The following is a 21622-nucleotide window of genomic DNA, read 5'->3' as shown; positions in this document are numbered from 1 at the left end:
ACTGATGGCATGAATTACCCTCCAAGAGGTATATTGTACGTACCATCTTCTACTCCAGAACCAGGAGGAGGAGGGTGTCTTACTCCTATACTATCTAAGGCTGGCTAAAGGATCAAGCGGTCTAAACAAGAACTTTATATTCCAAATTTTAGTTTAAAAATACGGCTCAAGAAAAAATTGATTATAGTTATAATTTATACCTAAAAAAAAATTATAAAGAGTCGGGATCCATGCCAAAGTTTAATTTGACTCCAAATCTCATCCGTCCGTTTAATCTGTATGTCATTGACACCTCAAAATTTCGGCAAAAAAAATGTTATTATAATTATTATCAAACATCTATACTAATATCAAACATCAAGAGCTGCAAAACAAAGAAAATAAATATTTAGTTACACACCGCCGTGATCTCAGTTTCCTTCTTCTAAATCTCCTTCTTCTAAATCCCCGACGAAATCATTTAAACTAACATCATCATCATTAGCTTGGGGTTTCCCCTTTGACAACCTCCAGATAATATAAAACACGAATAGTGTAAATAGTCCAAAAATTATGGAAATTCCAACAGCGCTCAAAGTCGTAAACCAAAACACGGGAAGGTGAATTGATCCACAAGTCACACCAGTCTTAGAGGCGCTGTGAGCCATCTCGAGGAACCCAAGGAAAAATGTAGCAATCAATATAAGCATTGAAATTATCTGTACCCCAGGAGGTAGTCGAAAAATCAAAACCGCAGTCAGAATAACACACAAAAGGAACTTCGTGATGTGTGTTATTTCTGGATTGAATGCTTTAAAGGCTTCCCCAAAAGTAAGTAGCAGTGGTGGTGCATTTGTTTTTTCCAATTGAGAATTTTCAAATGGAGCTGTGTTGTTTTGCATTGGAGGAAGTATGTAAGAAGCACATAATCCTAGTAACGCCTTCTGATACATCGGAGGAATGTTACGCAAACTATCACCTAGGTAACACATAAAACCCTTCAAGTTCAAGGTTAAATATTTTTTTAGGTTTCCTCCCAATTCCCTCGCGGTGAATAGGTACCAGGGCCCTGTACACACTGCCGCCGAGCATGGAGGATAAGTAAATGCCTGAAGAAAATAAGCAGATAATATCCAATCAATGTAGTTTCAAGATATCTATAGTGAACTAGATAATGTAAGTATTGATCGATCATATATGAGTATGGTTAACGTACTGAGTGATCATGTATATGTATATAGTTGTAGACTAGTTTGTGTTTTTATAAGTAGCACATATTAAGTTCTTTAGCATTGAAATCTTTAATTAAAGGTGTGTTAGGTATTAGACACATTTCGCTACTAATAATCATACAAAACCTAACAGCCAAAATATTCCATAGCAAAGTATCCATAATCATATAAAAGTTCATAACCAAAATATCTCAAAACTGTTGGTAATCGGTAAATATCCAACCAAATTAGATAAATAAAATTACTTCTAGGGTCTAGGAGAAAATAGCCACTTTTCTAGGGTTGGGGGTTGGAACTTGGAAAACGCAAATACGCAATGAACGCTTGAAATTAGCGAACAATCAGTGGAGAAAATAATGGACGACTCCTCAAGTTACTTTTTTTTTAAAAAAAAAAATCAACATTTATAATGTAATAACAATAATAATAATAATATATAGTGTATATATGGACGGATTCTGGGAATCCGCGGGGACGGATGCTTCGTCCCCGATCCTCGTCCCCACAGGGATAAAATATTTGTTTCCGGAGCTCCGAACGGGGCAATCCCCGCGGGGATCCACTCCACCAGATGCAAATTGACAACCCTAGCTTTAGAGGGAATGAGGGCTTCTAAGCGTAGAAAAAAGGGTCTTATGTTGATCTGGCAAGTGGTTGTATGGTCGATTTGGAAGGCTCGGAACGTTAAGTTGTCTAATAATAGTATAACTATTTTTCTTTCCCTCTTTTTGGTACGTCTTATGCACGAAATAGAGTGTGTTTAATATATTTAGTTGTTTCAGAACAAAAATAAAAAGAAAATTGAAAGCAATTCCTAATCCTACTTGTTAGATTAGAGATCTATTAATATGAAAAGATGATTATACTAGTAACTTTACCGGTTCATTGAACATTTCAGCTTGCATGAGTTCATGTATTTCTAGCTCCATATACTTCAACATGGCTACTTGGGCGACATCCTGCAATTGACTCGTGTGTTTTAGTTAAAAGTAGATTGAGTATAAGATATTTAATTCATAGCTAGCTAGGCAGCTTACCAGATTGATTTCGTAATATAGTCTATTTAGATTTTCTGCTATAGATTGCAAATTTGCTTTGGTGTCTTCCATTGTAACACTGAGTTTCCATAGTCGTCCCTTTATTGAATCCAACAGGTCATATTGGGGCTGCAATTGACACTTGTGTTTTAGTTAAAAGTAGATTGAGCATAAGAAATTGAATTGATAGATAGCTAGGCAGCTTACCAGATAGAGTGCTGAAGCTGGAATTGCATCAAGCTTTTCTATCATAGATTGCAACTTTGCTTTCATGTCAGCCATTGTCCTCGTCGTTCGTTGTACACCTCTTTCCAGAACGTAACCAAAGAATATGAATTGTTGTGATTGTGAGTGAGGAGTGAGGACAGAGAGTTAGTTTTTTAATTTTTTAAGCAATGGGCAGTCATATTTGATGAGTCACGATGATGCAGTGCATCAAAGCCGTCCGATTAAAATCATTTCAAAAAGTTTTTTATTTTTTAAAACATTAAAATTATCTCTATGATCTCCGGAATTAGTGGCAACATCTCAAAGAGCATTAGTCAAAAGTTATCGAATTCGAATCTTCATTTTAGTCAAAAAGTTATCGCAAAACAAAACGCGTGATTTGAACTTCCGTCACCATGTTCACATGAACGCGTGGTTTGAATTCAGAAGAAAATCCTACAATCTTGTCTCATCTCTCAAAGCTTCAATTCAATCCGCACAACCAAACTTAGAAGACGATATGGTGAGCAGATCCTACTAGCTTTTATGTTTAATCAAATTTTTTAAACTGTATTAGATCTCTTTTTTCATTGCAATATTCATCTTCTAGGTTTCATAATTAAACATCAAATTCAACATAGGATGTAGCATAATTAAACATCAAAATCAATTTTAAAATCTAGGTTTCAGTGTATGTCATTTTTTGTATCCTCTCTGACCCTCCTCCTTCTAACTTTCTTTCTATATACATTGCAGAATGAATATGGTAAGCTGCTTAAAGAGTTGCAAATGAACAATACCACAAATGAACCATTATTAGCCAAGGAAGGAAAAGTTATTTCACAATTGAAAGACACCTCTACTAGTAGTCAAAATCCAACTGGAGCTTTGTGTGCAATGAAATTTAACAAACCTAATGAAATTGCAAAATATGTTTCATTTGTTCTAGTCATCGCCATTATATGTTTGGGGCCATTCTTCGACATGTGGATCGAGCCGTCACTTATGAAACTCCAAAATGGTCAAGCATTGGCCTCCTCAATCAGGCTTCTAGGTTTTATGGTATTTGTTTGGGCTGTTTCTATAATGATTCTTGTTGGTGTTCCGTTTGTCCGAATGCAGAGTTTTGCTCTTATCTTTTGGGCCATTTGGATGCATATTAAGTCGTAAACTCAATCGGTTCAATCTTTATCCCAATATATTGGGAATACGTCTTTTGGTGGGAAGCTTGTAGAAAACTTAGTTGAAGAATAAAAACAACTGTTTGTGTTTCATATAGTATTATGTGCTTGTAACTGATTTTTATTTTACTTCCTTTCAGTCCTTGTAATCTGGCTATTGCACTTGGTATTTTAATTGTTAATTTTGCAACTGTTATTGTTCAAATTGATTGATATATTTTGTTCACATGGGATCTATTTACAACTACAATTTCAATCGTAGACACAAGAAAGGGATGAAAGGGAAACATAACATATGTGTGTCCATTACTTAAGTAACGAAATAAATCCATTGCATAAGTAGAAGTAGCAGATGGGTAAAAAAATTAGAAATCAACCTACGTTTAAGATTTCGCAACCCCAAAGACACTCTGAGAAAATTTGAATTTTTTTCTGATATGATACTAAATAACGCACACGTTACATTAAAACTTAAAATGACACTAAATTCTATCAATCGATTGTTGGATGACACTGAGACAAAGCAGTACCAAAACCAAAACGTGAAGAATTGGCTTTATCATCTAATACATGAGGTATATGAAGTAGATCAACTGTTGGATGAGATAGTTTGATGCTAAGAATACTGAACTACAAGGGTTTTCTCCACCTCAAATCTCTTGAATCTCTACATATTTACAATTGCACTAGTCTTGAGTGCTTGCCAGAGGAAGGTCTACCCAGCTCTCTTTCTTCTTTGAGGATTCGTGATTGTCCATTAGTTAAGCAGCAGTACAAAAAAGTGGGAAGGGGAGCGTTGGCGTGCAATTCGTCACATCCCTATTGTGTGGATTGACGGAATTGAGCAGCATGAATGAGATGTTAATGCAGGCAAGTGCACCTCACTCGTCTTTTTATATAATCCGTCAAACATTGGTCAATTTTCTTTTATTGAAAATGCCAAGTAATTGATATATGTTTGCAAATGCATTTCTGATATTTTTCTTACAGGAGACTTGAAACCATACTGTCATTGCCGTCCACCGCTCTCGTCCAACTTGAAGGATTTGACTGTGTTTTGTGACCACGACATACTCTTGCCACTGCCATGAAGCTTGCGCAGGATCCTGTTGCACGTCCCACATTTGAATAGTTTCTGTTACTAATGATCATGGAATCAAAAAGTCACAGCAGTTAGTTACTCTATGCGAGCTGTCACCGTGCCACCTGGCACTGACAGTTATAAAACTGTCTTACGGTTAGTTTAGGGAGCATATGTTAACTTCAACATGAGTATAGCATAAGCTCATATATAAATCATTGCAATCTGATTATTCAAATCAGAATTTCATTTCATGATTATTCAAGATAGTGTTAGATGCTGGTGATTTTTCCTAATAAAAGAACATAGTGACTCTTATAAAAAAAAAACAACAAAACAAAACATAGTGACTATTTTGTGAACGAACTGCAGCACGTTGAGCCAAATCACGATGAAAGACCCCGTTGATGCAGAAGCTAAGACTTGAAGTTTCTAAAAAGTTGCGGAGGAAACAATGCTGGAAGTGAGTTTGAGCATTCAAACGTGTAACCAAACAATCACTTCACCAAACGTGTTTAAAATGCCCGTTTAAAATGCCCATTTAGCGGCAGTTCCAGCTCTTACCAACAAGTAGTCCAAAATCAACAAAGATTTTCCCAGCTCAAAACAGAATTATGGATTTTACATATACAACAACTTATACAAGAAAGGTCCAAAAAATATCTACTGTTTTTTAATTTACACTTCATTGCATGGTTCATCCAAATATTAAGGAATCGAGCTTGCCTTCTTTAGATTCCTTCTCACTGTAATTGTGTTGGAAGTCAAGGCTTCAGAATTCCCTGGTTTGCCTTTGGCCAAAAGTACAAGGCAGTCTTCGATCCATGCCCAGTTCATAGATCACCTTAGGGAACTTGTCTATTCGCACGGCCAATAGCTTCAACCCAAATTCTTATTGGCCCTATTAAGCCGTAAGACTGGATCATAATGAAGCATACCGATCACAGGATCATGTCAATTTTGCATATAGAATGCACTTCAAAATTCGACTATGCTGTCATGCCAATGGCGTTGTCATATCCATCAACCAAACTTTGCAAGCCTGACCAAGCAATGTCAATGAAGACCAGTTGCAGAGGATATATCTATTCGTTATCATAATCATCTATTTGAATCAGACTAAGCTCATATATAAATCATTGCAATCTGATTATTCAAATTCAAGATAGTGTTAGATGTTGTGATATTTCCTAATTGACATGATAATTATAGCATTCCATAGCACAAGCTTCTTGTTATATAGTTCCGCCATTAGTTGGTAGTTATTTCGCATTATATACACAGGAGCCGAAATTCAAATTTGAGATTTCCCACTTATTCACCTCAAACGGTAAACTTTAAGGCGCTAAACTACTTGACAAAAAAAATAATTAATAATTAATTTGCACAGTACAATATCAATTTCATTATCTCCATATATCAAATATTAAATTTTGTGACATATGAACCAAAACAAAAACACACACATGCATACATTTGAGTACTGGATTATACTGATTGGTATGTCTTCCTACAAACAGGACAAGTCAAATTCATTCTCAACCAAGGATCAACACACATAACATGAAACAAATGACCACAACCAGGAAGCATTCTCAACAAATCAGCTTCTTTATAATCCATCAAACATATAGAACAGCAACAACTACTACTTGAATTAATATTTTTTCCATTACACAATTTCACTTCAGATAAATATGGTAAAGTACCATTTTGATCATAGCTTCTACACACATTTGTTGTATTTTGATCCAACCGTGGTGGTTGATTAGTCGGTTCCGCTACAACATTAATAGTCGCGTGATTTGTGTCGCGCTCAACTGGCTGAGGGGGAGGTGGAGTTGGAGAAATGTAGGGTAGAGTGCATACATAAGAAGCAATTGTGATTAAAAGTGTAACAATTATTAAGCATACAAGAAATATGATGAAATAACCTATTCTTCTAAAGTTTTCATCATGAATGTTCATGTTTACTACATATATTTCATGATATCATTGGTTACTAATGTATTTATGTTCGTTAATTTTAAGCATGATTTTGTTTTTATATGCTAATTAACGTTATGGAAAATCTATTGTGAAGTAACGTTTCACCATTGGCTTCTTAATTAATTCCAGTGTTTTCCGTAATGGGAAATCTATGTGTCCTATTTTATCTTATGTTGGAGCCTAATTTGTCCTATTGTAACAAAAATAACTTATAACTTATAATATTTCTGCTTTTATCAAAAAACTTATATTGCTGCTGCGTACCGTTATATATAATATTTCTATACATATAATGGTTATCATTCGTTTTTATTAACTCAAAGATCATAATCCATAAGAAACTTTAATCTAATCTAATTAACATAAGGTGGTTGAAGGTGTTTTCTTTGAACAAAAAATAGAAGTGTTTTCTTTGTGCTCTATATAATATTTGTATACGTATACATGGTTATAATTTTTTTTGTCAAGTAGTCTAGTAGTTAAAAAATTCACCTTAGATGAATAGCTTCACCTTTCGATCTTTGCATTAAAATTAACTAGATTGTATATGAGATGGTTTTTAGACCGCCGTATATGTTATTCGTCCTACCTCGTACTAGACCTGAATGGCTCGCGTTACGAATTAACCAAGTTTCGTCACGCTTGGTACGCATGTTTCGTACTCGGCCCATTAACTCCTTATTCGACCTAGTTTCCTCCAAACTCGATTCAATATTGGGAGCAAGAGGTCTAACTGAGATAGTTAAACCCACAAAACTCCTAGTAATGGACACAGGACAATGTAAGAACACTTAAAAGAAGAAGGGCCAAAGAAATTAAATTAAACATGACATTCATTACTATAAACCTTGAACATGACACTATGTCGACAAATATTTAATATTCCACCAAGAATAATTTCATTTCGGGCCTAAACACGACGAACACATATCACCATCACCTTATTTGTAATCGCGATCTGAGTCTAATCATGAAAAATGTACAAGATTTGATTTAACTAACCATAGAAAAAAAAATCATGAAAGATTTATATGCACATTCATGTCCCTTACAAAAGCACTACACTTTACACTTGATTGGTACTTAAAATGAAAACAAAAATATCAATTAAAACATAGATACACACACACACAAAATAGTGTTTTGATTTACAATATTGAAGACTAATAATAACTAGCTTAGCTTGAAGCTAGCAATGGTTTTCTACATATGGGACAAGTAGAATGTAACCTAAGCCATGGATCAACACAAGCAACATGATAAAGATGACCACAATCAGGAAGTAACCTCAAAATGTCACTTTCTTTGTAGTCCCCTAAACAAATAGAGCAACTTGAAGTTGAAGAACCACCTAAAATATTCTTTTCAATTTGAGAGTATAGCATTTTTGGGTATCCTTCAAAACTTGTGTCTCTATTACGGCGTAGCCCTTGCTCCATAATTGAGTCTTCCTGACGATGTGGTGGAAAACCTGACAAAATATTGATCATGTCTGGACCCCGTGACATACGAAGCCGAACACAAGCAACAACAATTGTAAGAATCAAGAATACAAGAGCAAATACAAATGTTAAGATGTACGTGAACCCATTCGCGTCAAAGTCGTCGTTGTTTTGGGGTTGTGAGGTGCTGTTGTTGTTCATCATCTTCACCAAAATTTGTAATTGGATTTGGTTTGGAAGGTTATTAGTGCTTGTTTAACTAGCTGAAAAGGTTTAACCATTAATTTAATTTGCTGAGCTATTATACTACATAGTTTAATTTTGGGGTCAACGTTAATTATATGTCTTTTTCACAATTCATTTCATTGTACTATAACTTCATTAATTAATCTTGTTCTTTTAATTAAATGCTATTTGTTTGTTGGGCTATCTTTCCGAGTGGCGTATGGGACGGAATTGATGAAAATGACTTAACGATAAGTTTAATTCTCTCAACTAAGCAAAATGTAAATAATGTTAACTAAAACAAATTAACTAAACTGAAAACAAATTAACTAAAACTACTTATTAAAAGTATATATATTTTTTGTTTAAATGTGATTTTAGTCTTGGTGTTTTTTATTTTAGTTCTTGCAATTTTATTGTGTGGTTTTAACCCTGATAAATTTAAAAATCGATGGTTTTAGTCCTAATGATATATGTGGTCTAATATAATCATGACATGTGGTACCACGTGGTCCAATAAAGTAACTTCAAAAACTAAAGTAATTTTTTCAATTTAAAAGGACAGAATTCAAACAAAAAACAATCAGAAATTAAAATCAATAAACGCTATAATTGCATGAACTAATATTTATTTAATTTTTTTTTAATACATATTTTTTTTTGGGTGTGGAATGGTTCCACTATATATATCTATATGTATTGACTACTCAATCATGTGTAGTTTACCACTGGTGTAACTTGAGCAAGGGATGTTGGAAGTGGCGAATTTCGACACATAGGACATGACATGTTTAGCCTAAACCATGTAGCAACACATTCCTTATGAAAAAAGTGACCACAATCAGATAAGAGTCGCAACCACTCTGAATCTTTATAATCTGCCAAACAAATTGAGCAAATGAGTGATGTTGAATCTGCAGGCTTATGAAGCTTGATTTCAGAGTACAACAAAACGGGGTAACTATTAAGGGTAGCTTCTCGTTCTTCAATATTCACTTCAGTTGTATGATCTCTCTCCATAAAGACCACTGTCCTGTTGTTGCTGCCGGCAGCAGATTGGTGTCTGTTTCGCGAATTCGTATGGTTACAGTAACTGAAATAGATAGGTATGAAGATCACAAAAAGGATAAATGCAAAAGAAAATCCAATGTAATAATATGGTAATGTAGTTGATTTTTCTGAAGGGTTTTCAGAATTATTGGAAGTGTTGTTCATGGTTTTCTTTTCTATGTGTCAATTAACTTATGTGGTGATAGTATATAGGTTAGTGTATAATATATATGCATATTGTTATAGATATGCCTGAAGCCTAATGGTTTTGAAGTCTAAATGCATGCATTACCTGGTGTAGGCTAAATGCATTATATAAATACATTTTTAACCTATCTGGTATGTTATTTTAAGTTTGTTGATAAATTAAACAATGGTCATTTGCTTGAAGGATAATAAAGTGTGTAAGATAGTTGTTGTATTTATCCATGCATTCACAAATGCTTGGATTAACATGTATGTATGTATGTATGTATGTATGTATGTATGTATGTATACGTATTCTTTTTTTTTTTTTTTTGATAATTGTATGTAATATGTATTCTGGTAGTAATACTAATAGTACATTTTAGTGAGAAATTAATAGGCTTAAATGCAGTTTTGTTTGCTCCGCTATTATAATTGTTTGATTTTGACCTCATAAGTTTTGATTGCTCCATTTTAACCCTCAAAGTTTCATAATTTTTTTTTTCTTTCAAAGTTTCATAATTGCTCGATTGAGGGGCCAAAAACGAGCAACTGAAATCCGGAGGGCCAAATGGAGTAATTGTGAAACTTTAGCGAGACAAAAATGCATTTGAGCCAAATTAATACCGTACATTTTCTTATGGAACTGTTCTTACCGGGCCCAAGCCTAATCTCTCCACAAATGGCCCAAAATGGGAGAAATATTCATATCAATCAGATACATCAAATATGTTGTACATAATTTCCAAAATATATTTTTGGAAAGTTGCAATGGTCCAATTAGCACCCTTAGTTTGATATTTTGTATCACTTGGTTCTCAACTGTCATTACTAGAACACTGCAAGAGATACTCTAGAGGTAGAAAATACATAATCCATAAATTCATGTTCACGTTAGTGTAAATTCTGCCTAAAATATTTTTAATTCGTTTCTTCATTTCTTTAGTGCACGAGAGTCACTGAAAGAAATTTTATTCTGTAAACTATCGTTGATTAATATGTTTGATATGACTATGAGTGTGCAAACTATATTAAGGTTTTCAAAGTATCCTAGAGGGGATTCGACAGGAAAATATATCTCTCTACGATCATGAGAGACAATAAAAGCATTGAAGAGAGGGAATGAAACATTTTGAAAAATTTAAAAACTCCAACCACCTTATCTCTTTTGAGACTTATGAGCTCTGGTTGCAAGAAAATTCAACCAGATGAAGGTTCTGAGACTTACGAGCTCTGCTTGCAAAAGCCTTAAGGCACGGACAAGCCCCCAAAATTCAACCATAACTGAAATTGAGCGACTTGTATTACAAGTAAAACCACATATAAAACAACCCGTGTAATATCCGATGAGTCCTCCACAAGTAGAAAGGCTAGTGTTACCCTAGAATTACACATCGATATTAAGTTTGCAAATTGCAATAGTTTATAGGAGGATGGATCCACTTAACATTTATCTCCTTATTGTGTCATTCAATATAGGAAGGACGGTTATAAAGATGGTGATAAACAGTTGTAAGGTACCTTTAGAGGTTGGCTAAGAACTGCTCAAGATTATTTGCGGCTTGATGCGGCTGTTAAACCCACTATGTTGCGATCGTTGTGGTGTTACTAAGTTTTTTTTTTGTGATTTACAATAACAATAACAACACAAATAAACAATTGCATTTCGATGTTGCTGTGTATATTGGCGCAGATGCAATATTAAATTTCTAAGCATACATTACAAGATTCACATTCAAAATTTTCATATGTGCCTTCTAATTAACACTTTGAAGAGCTGTTACTACTCAATCATGTGTTGTTTGGTTTGCCAATGGTGTAACTTGAGCAATGGGTGTTGGAAGTGGCGAGTTCCGACACATAGGACATGACATGTTTAGCCTAAACCATGTAGCGACACATTCCTTATGAAAAAAATGACCACAATCAGATAAGAGTCGCAACAACTCTGAATCTTTATAATCTGCCAAACAAATTGAGCAAATGAGTGATGTTGAATCATCTTTATGGTGAAGCTTGACTTGAGAGAACAACAAAACAGGGTAACTATTAAGAATGGAATCTTGTTCTTCCTCACAAACGTCCATATTCACTTCATTATCCGTCTCTGTGATGACCATTGGTCTGTTAGAATTTCTTCCTCTAAATTGCAGCCTGTTTTGGCGGTTTCTGTTGTTACAGTAACATGAAAATAGAGCTATGAACACCATGAGGAAGATAAGAGCAAAAGACAGTCCAATATAATAATATGTTAATATATTTAAGTTCTCTAAAGGGTTATCAGAATTGGAAGTGTTGTTCATGGTGTTTTGTATTGAGAGTTCAATTTCTATGAAAAAAGAATCAGAGGAATGATACAGAAGTGTATATTTTGGCAGCCATGTTTATATTAATTTCTGAGTTCTTATAAAAAAAATATATATTAATTTCTGAGTCATATGACTATAAGTTGAAAATATAGGGAAAAGGAATAAAATGTCAACTTGGGGGGAGTTGCTTTGTGGTGATGGTAGTGTATATATATGCATTATGTATGCCTGATGCTTTTGGAGTCAATAGCTGGTGGAGGGGTGTACTGTAGGCTAAATGCATCTGTCATGTTTTTAACCTCAATTGTATATTTAAGCTAAGTTTGTATTGTATGGTTCTGGTTCATCAAATGATGTGTAAACAGTGTTTAAATTGGTTGGATTTAAATTGAATTGTGTATTTCTGAGCATGTATCTAAGTAGAAAAAGTGAGCTTCATGCACATCCATTATTTAAACAAGGCGTGAGTCATGTCTTGGCCCAAAAACGGAAGGGCGTGAGTCATGTGTGAAAAAAATAAGAATAACTCCTTTTTTCTGTTGCCATATTTGCCATTTATGTCATTAGATTTGACACATCTGAACAATCTTACCACCATTATTAAGAATCATATGACTAAACAGATTTTAGTTGGATGAATTACTACCAAGCTTTAAGCTGCAGAAAAGTAGTGGTGTTGACTCAATTATTTATTTGAACCCTGCTTTTCTTAAAATAACAATAAAAAATTTAACTGCAAACATAATCACAAACTTCTGACGGCCACTATCATACAAAATCAGATAACCCATACTTCTGTGGGAATTTCCTGACGATTTATCACATTCACGGTTTAGGTTAATACTTAAAAAAATTAATAAATCTGAAAGGAAAAATACATATTATGATTCAGACCATAAAATTGATATTACGAAGGTGTACACAACCAATTCTAAGTTTTGTCATAGTGCTTCCATACAAATAATGCCAATGAAATCACTGTATTAATCAATGTTATCAAGTTCTACACAACTTTACAGGGTCTTGCTCGTGCATGCACTAGCTACACCAATGAAATAAAAAGCTTTCTTTAACCACGTAGAGAGGCTCGAGGGACAGCAGGTAACCCGAGTTCATCTTCAGGCTGTCAGTATCAAAGTAACAATCAGCAACAAAACGACAAAAAGGACAAGAATTTTCATTTTGATAAAATAAAAGCAAAATACTATACTTGGGGATTGGATCTTCCATGTGGCAAAACTGTTTGTCCTGTTGGAGCTGAAGGTAAGTTAAGCTCTGCGTCAAAATCAGGTTCTTTATCAGGTTGGAGGTAGGAGGGGACTCCTTCAGATTCATTTTCCATGTCTGCTTCCAGTGCATCAAGTTCTGCATACCAAAACAAAAAAGAAAGACAGATCATTTAAGGCACTTTCATCGCAAGAAAGGAGTGCCGATTCCCTTATAAGAGTATTCTATATCATGAAACATCCAACCCACAAATGAAAAATGTGACTGATGACACTTCACTTAGAACATTGTTCATCTATTCATTCAAACTAAGATTCAAAACAAATAAAATGGCAAATATATCTCATTAAACAGCAACAAAATCCTATTTCCATACAGTTCGCCAATGTCCAAATAGATGCCCAACATACATCCCAAAAGCTTAAACAATTTCGTAACTTACCGCCCATAAGTTCCTCCTCGTCAATGTCATCAGGAACACTATAGCTTCTACCCAGAGTCTCTTGGATTTCATTACTTACATCCATCAGGTCCATCATCTCATCTTGCAAGTTCTGCAAATTCAATCAACATTAAGACCTAAAATTCTCATTTTTAGCTAGATAGAAGCTATAAGACTAGGAAAGACAATGCATACATCAATGTCTTGGATCTTCACAGTTTTCATCATTCCCTTCAATTCCTTGTTGGCAGACTTCAACGCTGACATCTGAAAAAGGGGAGGGATTGGGGAAGGAAAGAGAGATATTCGTGAGCAAATGAATTCAAATTTTATATCTACTTGGCAAAATATTTTTTCAAGGTCATTCGATTTCAGAAAACCTAAATATATACTAGAATTATATAACGGAAGTATAACACAATGAATAGCATCGTTATGAAGAGAACCCTCCCGAATTACAAACCATTCATCCCCTATATCTCATGAGGTAGGCAGCAAGTTCCAAACAGGGTACAAATGAAGCTCCGCCTCGAACCATGCCCCTTAAAGCGCTACCAAGACAAACGAATGTTTTATAGTGAATACGGTTACCCCAGTCAACTTCACTCAATAGATCATTAGCATACAATTACCATTATCAAATTTGTAGAAACTTCACAAATAGTTACAAACATCCGAATAATTTGTATCTATAAAAGGATGAAAACCTAAATGATAAATCATAGAACAAAAGGTGGCACAGTATGTCGCCAACACTCACCCTCAAAATAAATAATTAAACAAAAAACACAAAATTGAATAAGTTTCCCCTTTCAAAAACCACAGCGTTAAAAAAAGCTTCCATTCTTATGACTTGCTATCAGAGAGGGATGAATTTATGTCACAAATTATTTGATTTAATAAGTAGAAAAAAAAACATGATATGTCTTCTATTATGAATTAGACCATCTTCATATTCTTGTACAAATAAAGATGTTATACAGATGGATATATGAAAAGAGTTCAATTCAAGGATCACAAAGAAAACTAAGCTCATGGGAACATACAGTTTGTTGAGCATCTTTAATTCCTTCAGCAGCAAACTGAACTTGATCAAGATTGTATGTCTGATTGTACAGCATGTCACGCTGCCCTTCATACCTGACCAAAGATACAGTACATTGCTATATGAAAACAGCTAAATGATATTCACTTCATGCGTAGTTTATTGTACATGAATACAGTTAGAAATTATTCAATTTGTTAAAGTCCAACTTCCAACATATTGAAAGTAAAAATGTCAAGTAGCAACTACTCTTAAGTCTTAATCCTCCTCTTAGTTACTACCAATAACCTTTTGAGTCGAGGAAAATCATTAGTTTCATGATAAAACAATTCAGTGTATCAAAAGTAAAAATTCCAAGTAATCTTAGTCTGAGAGTGACCTATTGTGTTAGGAACCCAAGAATTGGATTCCTAAGAGAGAACACGTTCATTAAGAAATAGGAGAGAAATCACTCCTAAAAAGGGTTTCCCCTTTCACAATAGAGTTACTACTCTATTCACAATGTTTACAATATTCAATAATTGATCCCCTCTACAAACTAACTAACTAACTTCTGTAACAACCTTTAACTACTCTAATTAACCACTGTTCTATATTCTAACATATTGCAGGCGCATCTGGCAATTATACTCTAATTAACGAACATTCCTTGGATTAGGCATGTCCCAGTGCCGGACATGCAACGGTGTCCAACACCGGCACATATGACTACATTGAATTATGTCATTTTGTCAAATTATTATCAGTGTCTACTTATACAAAGATGTTATATATTATGCAATGCATATCCTATTTTTATAAAAGACAACAAACACAAATCATGCATAAATGTCATCTTTAATCTATTACTCTGGCTTAAACAACATGATAATTAAACTATTAACAAATAAACTAAGCAAACAAAGAAGTGACTACTCACATTCTCTTCTGTTTAAGAACTCGCATGGCTCTAGCTTTAACAGCTTCCTGAGCAGGACCAGGTCTTGTTTTCTTAATCTGTTCTTTATATCTATTAAGTTCAACATCAAGCTTCTTAATCTTCTCATCCACGGTATCACCTCGTTTCGTAATCTACAATATAACAGTAATTAACTTCAAAACTGAACAGATCTACGAATGAATTAACAAACCCTAACTACGATGAAATGAAATTGATAAAGGAAAGATGAAGATTATTACCCTATCGTTAGCATCTTCAATTGAAGGAGGTGGTTCCTTGTTCTTTTTTACGCCAAAAACTCTCTTCATCGTTCTTCAAATTTGAAATTGAATCTGTGAGAAAGAGCGCACTAGAGAAGAGATAAAGAAACGCTGAGAGAGTTTTGAATTTAGGGTTTTGGTTTGGTTTGCTTAACGCGGTGATATTCAATTGGGTTCTTCAACGCCACGGAAACTTCTACCAAAATATTCCTATTTCGATTCGATTTTCGGCTAAAAGATACTATTAATTCTCTGTTTGGCTGAATAATTCTTTTTGTAAAATAACGCGTTTTGTTTTGGAGTTAACATTGTTGGAGGTCTAAATAGCATAATGTATATTTTCTGTTCCAACAGTATTTTTACTTACTTTTTACTCTTTACACCCTTACATATGTATAAGGTGTTTGAATCTCTAACCATATATAGTTATTAAGCTCTCTAAATAAATAAATATCATTTAAAACAATAAGAATTATGGAACATTTGTAAAAAAATTAGTCTTAATTTTATAAAAAAAAAATAAATAAGTTTTCAATCTCTGAAAATATAGTGAATTTTGATTTTAGTACTTAAAAATAAAATTGAATATTTTCGGCCTCCTAAAAATTTTTGTTTCATTTTTTGTATCTAATTAATATAATTTTGACCTTTTCTTGACACTTTTTAAATACGATATGGATATACAAATATTTGACATAATAAATATAGATAACACATGCACGTCTTAGTCATAAAAACGTCAAAACTTTGACATCAACATGAATATAAATTGTTCATTAGGAGCCAAAAACAAAACCAGTTTTTTAGAGTTCCCTGTTTTTATTTTAAGGGATGACAAACTTATTTAATCCTAAAAAAAATAATGATTTTGATTATTTTAAAGAATATATTCTTCGAGGCCAAAAATAGAGATGGAGAGTATTTTAGATGATAGAAAATAAAGTGTGGGAATTGTGTAGTTGTTTTAAAAAATGTAGCTTTCTTTAAATTTAAAGTTAAAAAATATTAGTATATGTAAAATATTATTGAGCGTGTGTGAAAAAGGTTATAATTTTTTTTTTGTTTTTAGGTTTGGTGACGTAGTGAAGTGAAAAATCTTCAAACCTTCCACCCTCTAATAATATGGGCCGTTTTGACCGAGCTTTTTTTAAAGCTTATACAAACAGCTTATGCAATTTTAATATATTATTATAAGTTTTTCAAATTAGTTTATGATAAAATATGTTATAAAAATACAATTTTCACTAGTGTGAACTTATAAAATAAAATAAAATCTAATTTATATTGCATAAACTCTAAAAAAAAAAAAAACTGGGCGTGGGCCCTATATCTAGCTACTAAATCTATCTTTAAGAGACAGTATATTCTTATTATAAAAAACAAAATTTATATTCTCAATATACGAGTTATAGTGGAGGCTGCATCCTTAGCCACAATTGCTTCCATGGATTAACATAGTTATTTAATAACGGCCATTTTGGCTTTCTTCGATTACAGTTTGACTTGGATAGATATGGAACTTGGAAGACTTGAAAAAAGGAAAGAGAATATTCCTTTCCACGTTCAAATATTGTGAAGATTACAACAAGTAGTACAACGGAGTACAAAGCCACTTTCAAAAAACTAGTAGTAAAATAATAAGCCACTTTTGATGAATGAGGTGTGGACAAGGACAACTATGTTATATTAATTTCAAAACAGCTATGCATGCAGGCCTCCGATCATGACATTCAAAGCTCCAACATTACCAAAAAGTGGTTTATGACATCAACTACAATTCCACACTTTGACATTTGAAACCATCCAAAAACTACTCAACACCCAACTTATAAATCTGGTCCTTAGTCATTACTACTCATTGCTCACAATTGCATGGTTCCAAATCATTCACGCCACTATATATAATAGCTTATAGCACAATTTCATTTCATCATTATAATAAGCTTCCATCTATATTTCTCTTCATTTCCAGTACTCACTCCTCCATAACATATTCTAAGGCCCCAAACACCACCTTGCAATAAGGTGAGTGCTTTTTCCCCTATTAAAACTTTGTTACCTTAGCATTCATAGTTTTATATTGTCTTACCTGTGTTCAGTAAAGTCTGACTAAGAATTGTTGTCGCCAGTATTCATAATACTTGTCTATGTGCTAGCTTGTTGTGTTTCCTTTTCTATGGAGCATCACTTAGTGTTGCTTCTTTGTTTTTCTACATTGTTATATGCTTCTTCTGCATTGAATTTTGAGGGTTTGGCTCTATTGTCACTCTTGAGCCACATGAATGTTGTTTCTCCTATCATAAACTCCACATGGAAATCCTCTGATTCCACTCCATGTTCTTCATGGAAAGGAGTAGAATGTGATCATGCTTTAAATGTAATAACTCTAAATCTAACTGATTATTCAATTTCTGGTCAATTAGGATCTGGAATTGGAAAATTAATTCACCTTCAAACCCTAGATTTGTCACTTAATGATTTCTCAGGAGAAATTCCTTCAGAATTAAGCAATTGTAGTAAGCTTCAGTACATGGATCTTTCTTCAAACAACTTCAGTGGTGAAATTCCTCAATCCTTGTTTCAACTTAATCATTTGACAGATTTGTATCTCTTCAATAATATCTTAAGTGGTTCAATTCCTGCTAATATTGGAAATTGTAGTCAATTGAGTTCCGTAATTTTGGACTCGAATCGATTGGATGGAGTTCTTCCTGAGAGTCTAAACGATCTAAAAGAACTTATTTACCTAAGCCTCAATAGTAATAATCTTGGAGGTACCATTCAATTCGGGTTGAAAAATTGCAAAAACTTAAATATTCTGAGTCTTTCAGACAATAAATTTATTGGTAGTATTCCATCAAGTTTAGGGAATTGTAGTGGTCTAACAGAATTCTATGCCTCATTTAATAACTTAGAGGGTAGCATACCATCAAGTTTAGGTTTACTTCACAACCTTACTAATCTACTGATTCCGAACAATCTTTTGTCTGGGAATATACCTCCACAGATTGGTAATTGTAAGTCATTGAAACTGTTACATTTGTATTTCAATGAACTTGAGGGGGAAATTCCTAGTGAGTTGGGAAAGTTGAGTAAATTACTCGAGCTTCAATTGTTCCAAAACCATTTGGTAGGTGAAATTCCACTTAGCATATGGAAAATTCAAAGCCTTGAGCATGTCCTTGTGTATAATAATAGTCTATACGGGGAGCTACCTTTAGAGATGACCGAGCTCAAAAATCTCAAGAACATCTCATTGTTTAACAACCGATTCTCGGGAGTTATACCTCAAAGCTTAGGAATTAATAGCAGTTTGGTGTGGTTGGATTTTACGTTTAACATGTTCAATGGTACACTTCCACCAAATCTTTGTTTTGGAAAGCAATTAGAATTGCTGGATATGGGTGGTAATCAATTTATTGGAAGCATACCTTCTGATGTAGGAAGGTGTACAACTCTCACAAGGGTGAGACTCGAGGATAATAATTTTTCCGGGCGTCTTCCTGATTTTGAAAAGAATCCAAATTTCTCGTTCATGAGCCTCAGAAACAACAGTATCAACGGAACAATTCCGTCAAGTTTGAGTAACTGCACAAATCTCTCTCTCTTAGATTTGTCCACAAACAGCTTAACGGGTTTTGTACCCTTAGAGCTTGGAAACCTTGTGAATCTTCAGAGTTTGGATCTTTCTTTCAATAATTTGGAAGGTCCTTTGCCACCTCAACTTTCAAAGTGTACCAAAATGATTAGTTTTGATGTGGGATTCAATTTCCTTAATGGTTCGTTTCCATCGAGTTTTCGGAGCTGGACAGCATTAGCCACTTTAATTCTTAGTGAGAATAATTTTAGTGAGGGAATCCCAACTTTCTTGTCAGAATTTGAAAATCTCAATGACTTAAAACTTGGTGGAAATAACTTTGGAGGAAATATTCCGAAATCAATTGGAGAATTGCAGAGTTTGTCATATGATTTGAATCTAAGTGCTAATGGACTAGTAGGTGAGCTCCCTAGGGAGATAGGAAACCTGAAGAGTCTGGTAAACCTGGATCTATCTTGGAACAATTTGACAGGAAGCATACAAGTTCTCGACGAGCTAAGTTCATTATCCGAACTGAACATCTCATACAATTCTTTAGAAGGTTCAGTATCACAAAAACTGACGAACTTATCGAATTCTTCTTCATCATTTTTGGGCAATCCGGGCCTGTGTGTTAGCCTTTTGTTATCCAATGGCTTGAATTTCTCAAGAAGTAGCCATTTAAAGCTATGTAATCAAGATGCCGTAAAATCAAAAGGTCACAGTAAACTTGCAATTGTGATGATAGCACTTGGATCCTCGATATTTGTGGTGCTCTTGCTAGGACTAATTTATATATTTTTAGTCAGAAAGTCTAAACAGGAAGCCATCGTCACCGAAGAAAATGACCTTCTCAAGAAAGTGATGAAAGCTACAGAGAATCTAAATGATGAGTATATTATAGGCAGAGGTGCTGAAGGAGTTGTTTACAAAGCTGTAATAGGTCCAGACAATATTTTGGCAGTGAAGAAACTTGTATTTGGCGAGAACGAACGAAAACGCTTAAGCATGTTAAGAGAAATCAAAACACTTTCACAGATTAGGCATAGAAATTTGGTGAGACTTGAAGGTGTTTGGTTGAGAGAAAACTATGGTCTAATCTCATACAAATACATGCCAAATGGAAGCCTTTATGAAGTTTTGCACGAGAAGAATCCACCGCAATCGTTAAAATGGAATGTCAGGAATAAGATAGCTGTTGGAATTGCTCAAGGATTGGCTTATCTTCATTATGACTGTGATCCTGTCATAGTTCATAGAGACATCAAAACAAGCAACATACTTTTAGATTCTGACATGGAGCCTCATATTGCTGATTTCGGCCTAGCTAAGCTTTTGGATCAGTCTTCTAGTTCTACCTCAACACAGTCAATAAATGTTTCTGGTACACTCGGTTACATCGCACCAGGTAATAATTCTTCTACGCCATCTTTGACTAATGTTGCTGATTTTTTTGCATTTTTGATCTTTATAATTGTTATGTGGACTAATATGCTTAAATATTGTTGGGACAGAGAATGCATATACAACTGTAATGGGAAAGGAATCTGATGTATACAGTTATGGGGTGGTTTTGCTTGAGTTGATATCAAGAAAGAAGGCAATAGATTCATCATTTATGGAAGGAATGGATATTGTTTCTTGGGTGAGATCATTGTGGGAGGAAACAGGAGTTGTTGATGAAATTGTTGATTCAGAACTTGCCAATGAAATTTCTAGATATAATTCAAATGTGATGAAGGAAGTAACCAAGGTGCTTTTGGTGGCTTTCAAATGTACAGAAAGGGATCCACGTAGGAGACCTACAATGAGAGAAGTTATCAAGAATTTGTAGATAATGCACACATCAAATATATAGTTTTAGTTTTCTTAAGGCTTATACAGCTTGTAAATCATGGCAACTTATTATATGCTATAATTGTTTGTTTGTTTTTCCCTACTTTAGTGTGCAAAGTTTTGTATTTTGTTTTCCTAGATTCTTACACTTGATGTAAAATTATTTGACACAATGAGACACTCAATGTTACAATCTCTCTTAGTCGGAATTTAAATTTTAGTTTGTCACGTTGTAGAGTCTAGCTCATTCCACTTGACACGGCCTCATTTAGTCAAAGTTATTAAAGAAATTTATCTAGCGACTTTATTGCAGAGAACAATCTTCTCCAACACGCATTCTTCTCCAATAAAAAAATATAAAGAAAAGTGAAGGGATG

At 34.1% G+C, this 21622-nt stretch overlaps 7 protein-coding genes across 7 annotated transcripts; 2 read left to right on the top strand and 5 right to left on the bottom strand.

Annotated features, from left to right (window-relative positions):
* Positions 1-299: 299 nt before the first annotated feature.
* On the bottom strand, positions 300-2657 carry LOC123911368. Its single transcript, XM_045962788.1, has 4 exons — positions 2456-2657; positions 2249-2377; positions 2090-2170; positions 300-1088 (listed from the first exon to the last, which is right to left on the bottom strand). Exons 1-4 carry the CDS (start codon positions 2528-2530, stop codon positions 411-413), a joined length of 963 nt encoding a protein of 320 aa, XP_045818744.1. The 5' UTR covers positions 2531-2657; the 3' UTR covers positions 300-410.
* Positions 2658-2842: 185 nt separating this feature from the next.
* LOC123911448 lies at positions 2843-3851 on the top strand. The gene is made up of 2 exons (XM_045962895.1): positions 2843-2978; positions 3212-3851. The coding sequence occupies exons 1-2, from the start codon at positions 2880-2882 to the stop codon at positions 3623-3625; spliced, it is 513 nt and encodes a 170-aa protein (XP_045818851.1). The 5' UTR covers positions 2843-2879; the 3' UTR covers positions 3626-3851.
* A 3861-nt stretch (positions 3852-7712) lies between these two features.
* Positions 7713-8425, bottom strand: LOC123911290 (RING-H2 finger protein ATL70-like). The gene has a single exon (XM_045962719.1). It carries the CDS (start codon positions 8350-8352, stop codon positions 7885-7887), a length of 468 nt encoding a protein of 155 aa, XP_045818675.1. The 5' UTR covers positions 8353-8425; the 3' UTR covers positions 7713-7884.
* A 576-nt stretch (positions 8426-9001) lies between these two features.
* LOC123911211 (RING-H2 finger protein ATL70-like) lies at positions 9002-9750 on the bottom strand. The gene has a single exon (XM_045962616.1). The coding sequence runs from the start codon at positions 9586-9588 to the stop codon at positions 9085-9087; it is 504 nt and encodes a 167-aa protein (XP_045818572.1). The 5' UTR covers positions 9589-9750; the 3' UTR covers positions 9002-9084.
* A 1196-nt stretch (positions 9751-10946) lies between these two features.
* On the bottom strand, positions 10947-12429 carry LOC123911128 (RING-H2 finger protein ATL70-like). Its single transcript, XM_045962512.1, has one exon. It carries the CDS (start codon positions 11910-11912, stop codon positions 11397-11399), a length of 516 nt encoding a protein of 171 aa, XP_045818468.1. The 5' UTR covers positions 11913-12429; the 3' UTR covers positions 10947-11396.
* A 352-nt stretch (positions 12430-12781) lies between these two features.
* On the bottom strand, positions 12782-16131 carry LOC123911046 (vacuolar protein sorting-associated protein 60.1-like). The gene is made up of 7 exons (XM_045962406.1): positions 15812-16131; positions 15552-15703; positions 14634-14727; positions 13783-13854; positions 13588-13699; positions 13129-13283; positions 12782-13041 (listed from the first exon to the last, which is right to left on the bottom strand). Exons 1-7 carry the CDS (start codon positions 15878-15880, stop codon positions 12988-12990), a joined length of 708 nt encoding a protein of 235 aa, XP_045818362.1. The 5' UTR covers positions 15881-16131; the 3' UTR covers positions 12782-12987.
* Positions 16132-17325: 1194 nt separating this feature from the next.
* Positions 17326-21502, top strand: LOC123910961 (receptor-like protein kinase). Its single transcript, XM_045962290.1, has 2 exons — positions 17326-20817; positions 20924-21502. Exons 1-2 carry the CDS (start codon positions 18009-18011, stop codon positions 21241-21243), a joined length of 3129 nt encoding a protein of 1042 aa, XP_045818246.1. The 5' UTR covers positions 17326-18008; the 3' UTR covers positions 21244-21502.
* Positions 21503-21622: the final 120 nt, after the last annotated feature.

Source organism: Trifolium pratense, linkage group LG1, assembly GCF_020283565.1.
Source record: "Trifolium pratense cultivar HEN17-A07 linkage group LG1, ARS_RC_1.1, whole genome shotgun sequence".
Taxonomy (NCBI): domain Eukaryota; kingdom Viridiplantae; phylum Streptophyta; class Magnoliopsida; order Fabales; family Fabaceae; genus Trifolium; species Trifolium pratense.
The sequence above is the reverse complement of the archived record's forward strand: the minus strand, read 5'-3'. Positions and strand labels throughout refer to the sequence as shown.

Coding starts and splice junctions, on each gene's coding strand:
- LOC123911368 (XM_045962788.1), bottom strand. CDS start 2,530: ATGGCTGACATGAAAGCAAAGTTGCAATCTATGATAGAAAAGCTTGAT. Junction 2,378..2,455: donor CAGCTTCAGCACTCTATCTG/GTAAGCTGCCTA, acceptor TGTCAATTGCAG/CCCCAATATGACCTGTTGGA. Junction 2,171..2,248: donor TATATTACGAAATCAATCTG/GTAAGCTGCCTA, acceptor AGTCAATTGCAG/GATGTCGCCCAAGTAGCCAT.
- LOC123911448 (XM_045962895.1), top strand. CDS start 2,880: ATGAACGCGTGGTTTGAATTCAGAAGAAAATCCTACAATCTTGTCTCA. Junction 2,979..3,211: donor CAAACTTAGAAGACGATATG/GTGAGCAGATCC, acceptor TATACATTGCAG/AATGAATATGGTAAGCTGCT.
- LOC123911290 (XM_045962719.1), bottom strand. CDS start 8,352: ATGATGAACAACAACAGCACCTCACAACCCCAAAACAACGACGACTTT.
- LOC123911211 (XM_045962616.1), bottom strand. CDS start 9,588: ATGAACAACACTTCCAATAATTCTGAAAACCCTTCAGAAAAATCAACT.
- LOC123911128 (XM_045962512.1), bottom strand. CDS start 11,912: ATGAACAACACTTCCAATTCTGATAACCCTTTAGAGAACTTAAATATA.
- LOC123911046 (XM_045962406.1), bottom strand. CDS start 15,880: ATGAAGAGAGTTTTTGGCGTAAAAAAGAACAAGGAACCACCTCCTTCA. Junction 13,700..13,782: donor TGAAGATCCAAGACATTGAT/GTATGCATTGTC, acceptor TTGAATTTGCAG/AACTTGCAAGATGAGATGAT. Junction 13,284..13,587: donor CGAGGAGGAACTTATGGGCG/GTAAGTTACGAA, acceptor TTTGGTATGCAG/AACTTGATGCACTGGAAGCA.
- LOC123910961 (XM_045962290.1), top strand. CDS start 18,009: ATGGAGCATCACTTAGTGTTGCTTCTTTGTTTTTCTACATTGTTATAT. Junction 20,818..20,923: donor ACTCGGTTACATCGCACCAG/GTAATAATTCTT, acceptor TTGTTGGGACAG/AGAATGCATATACAACTGTA.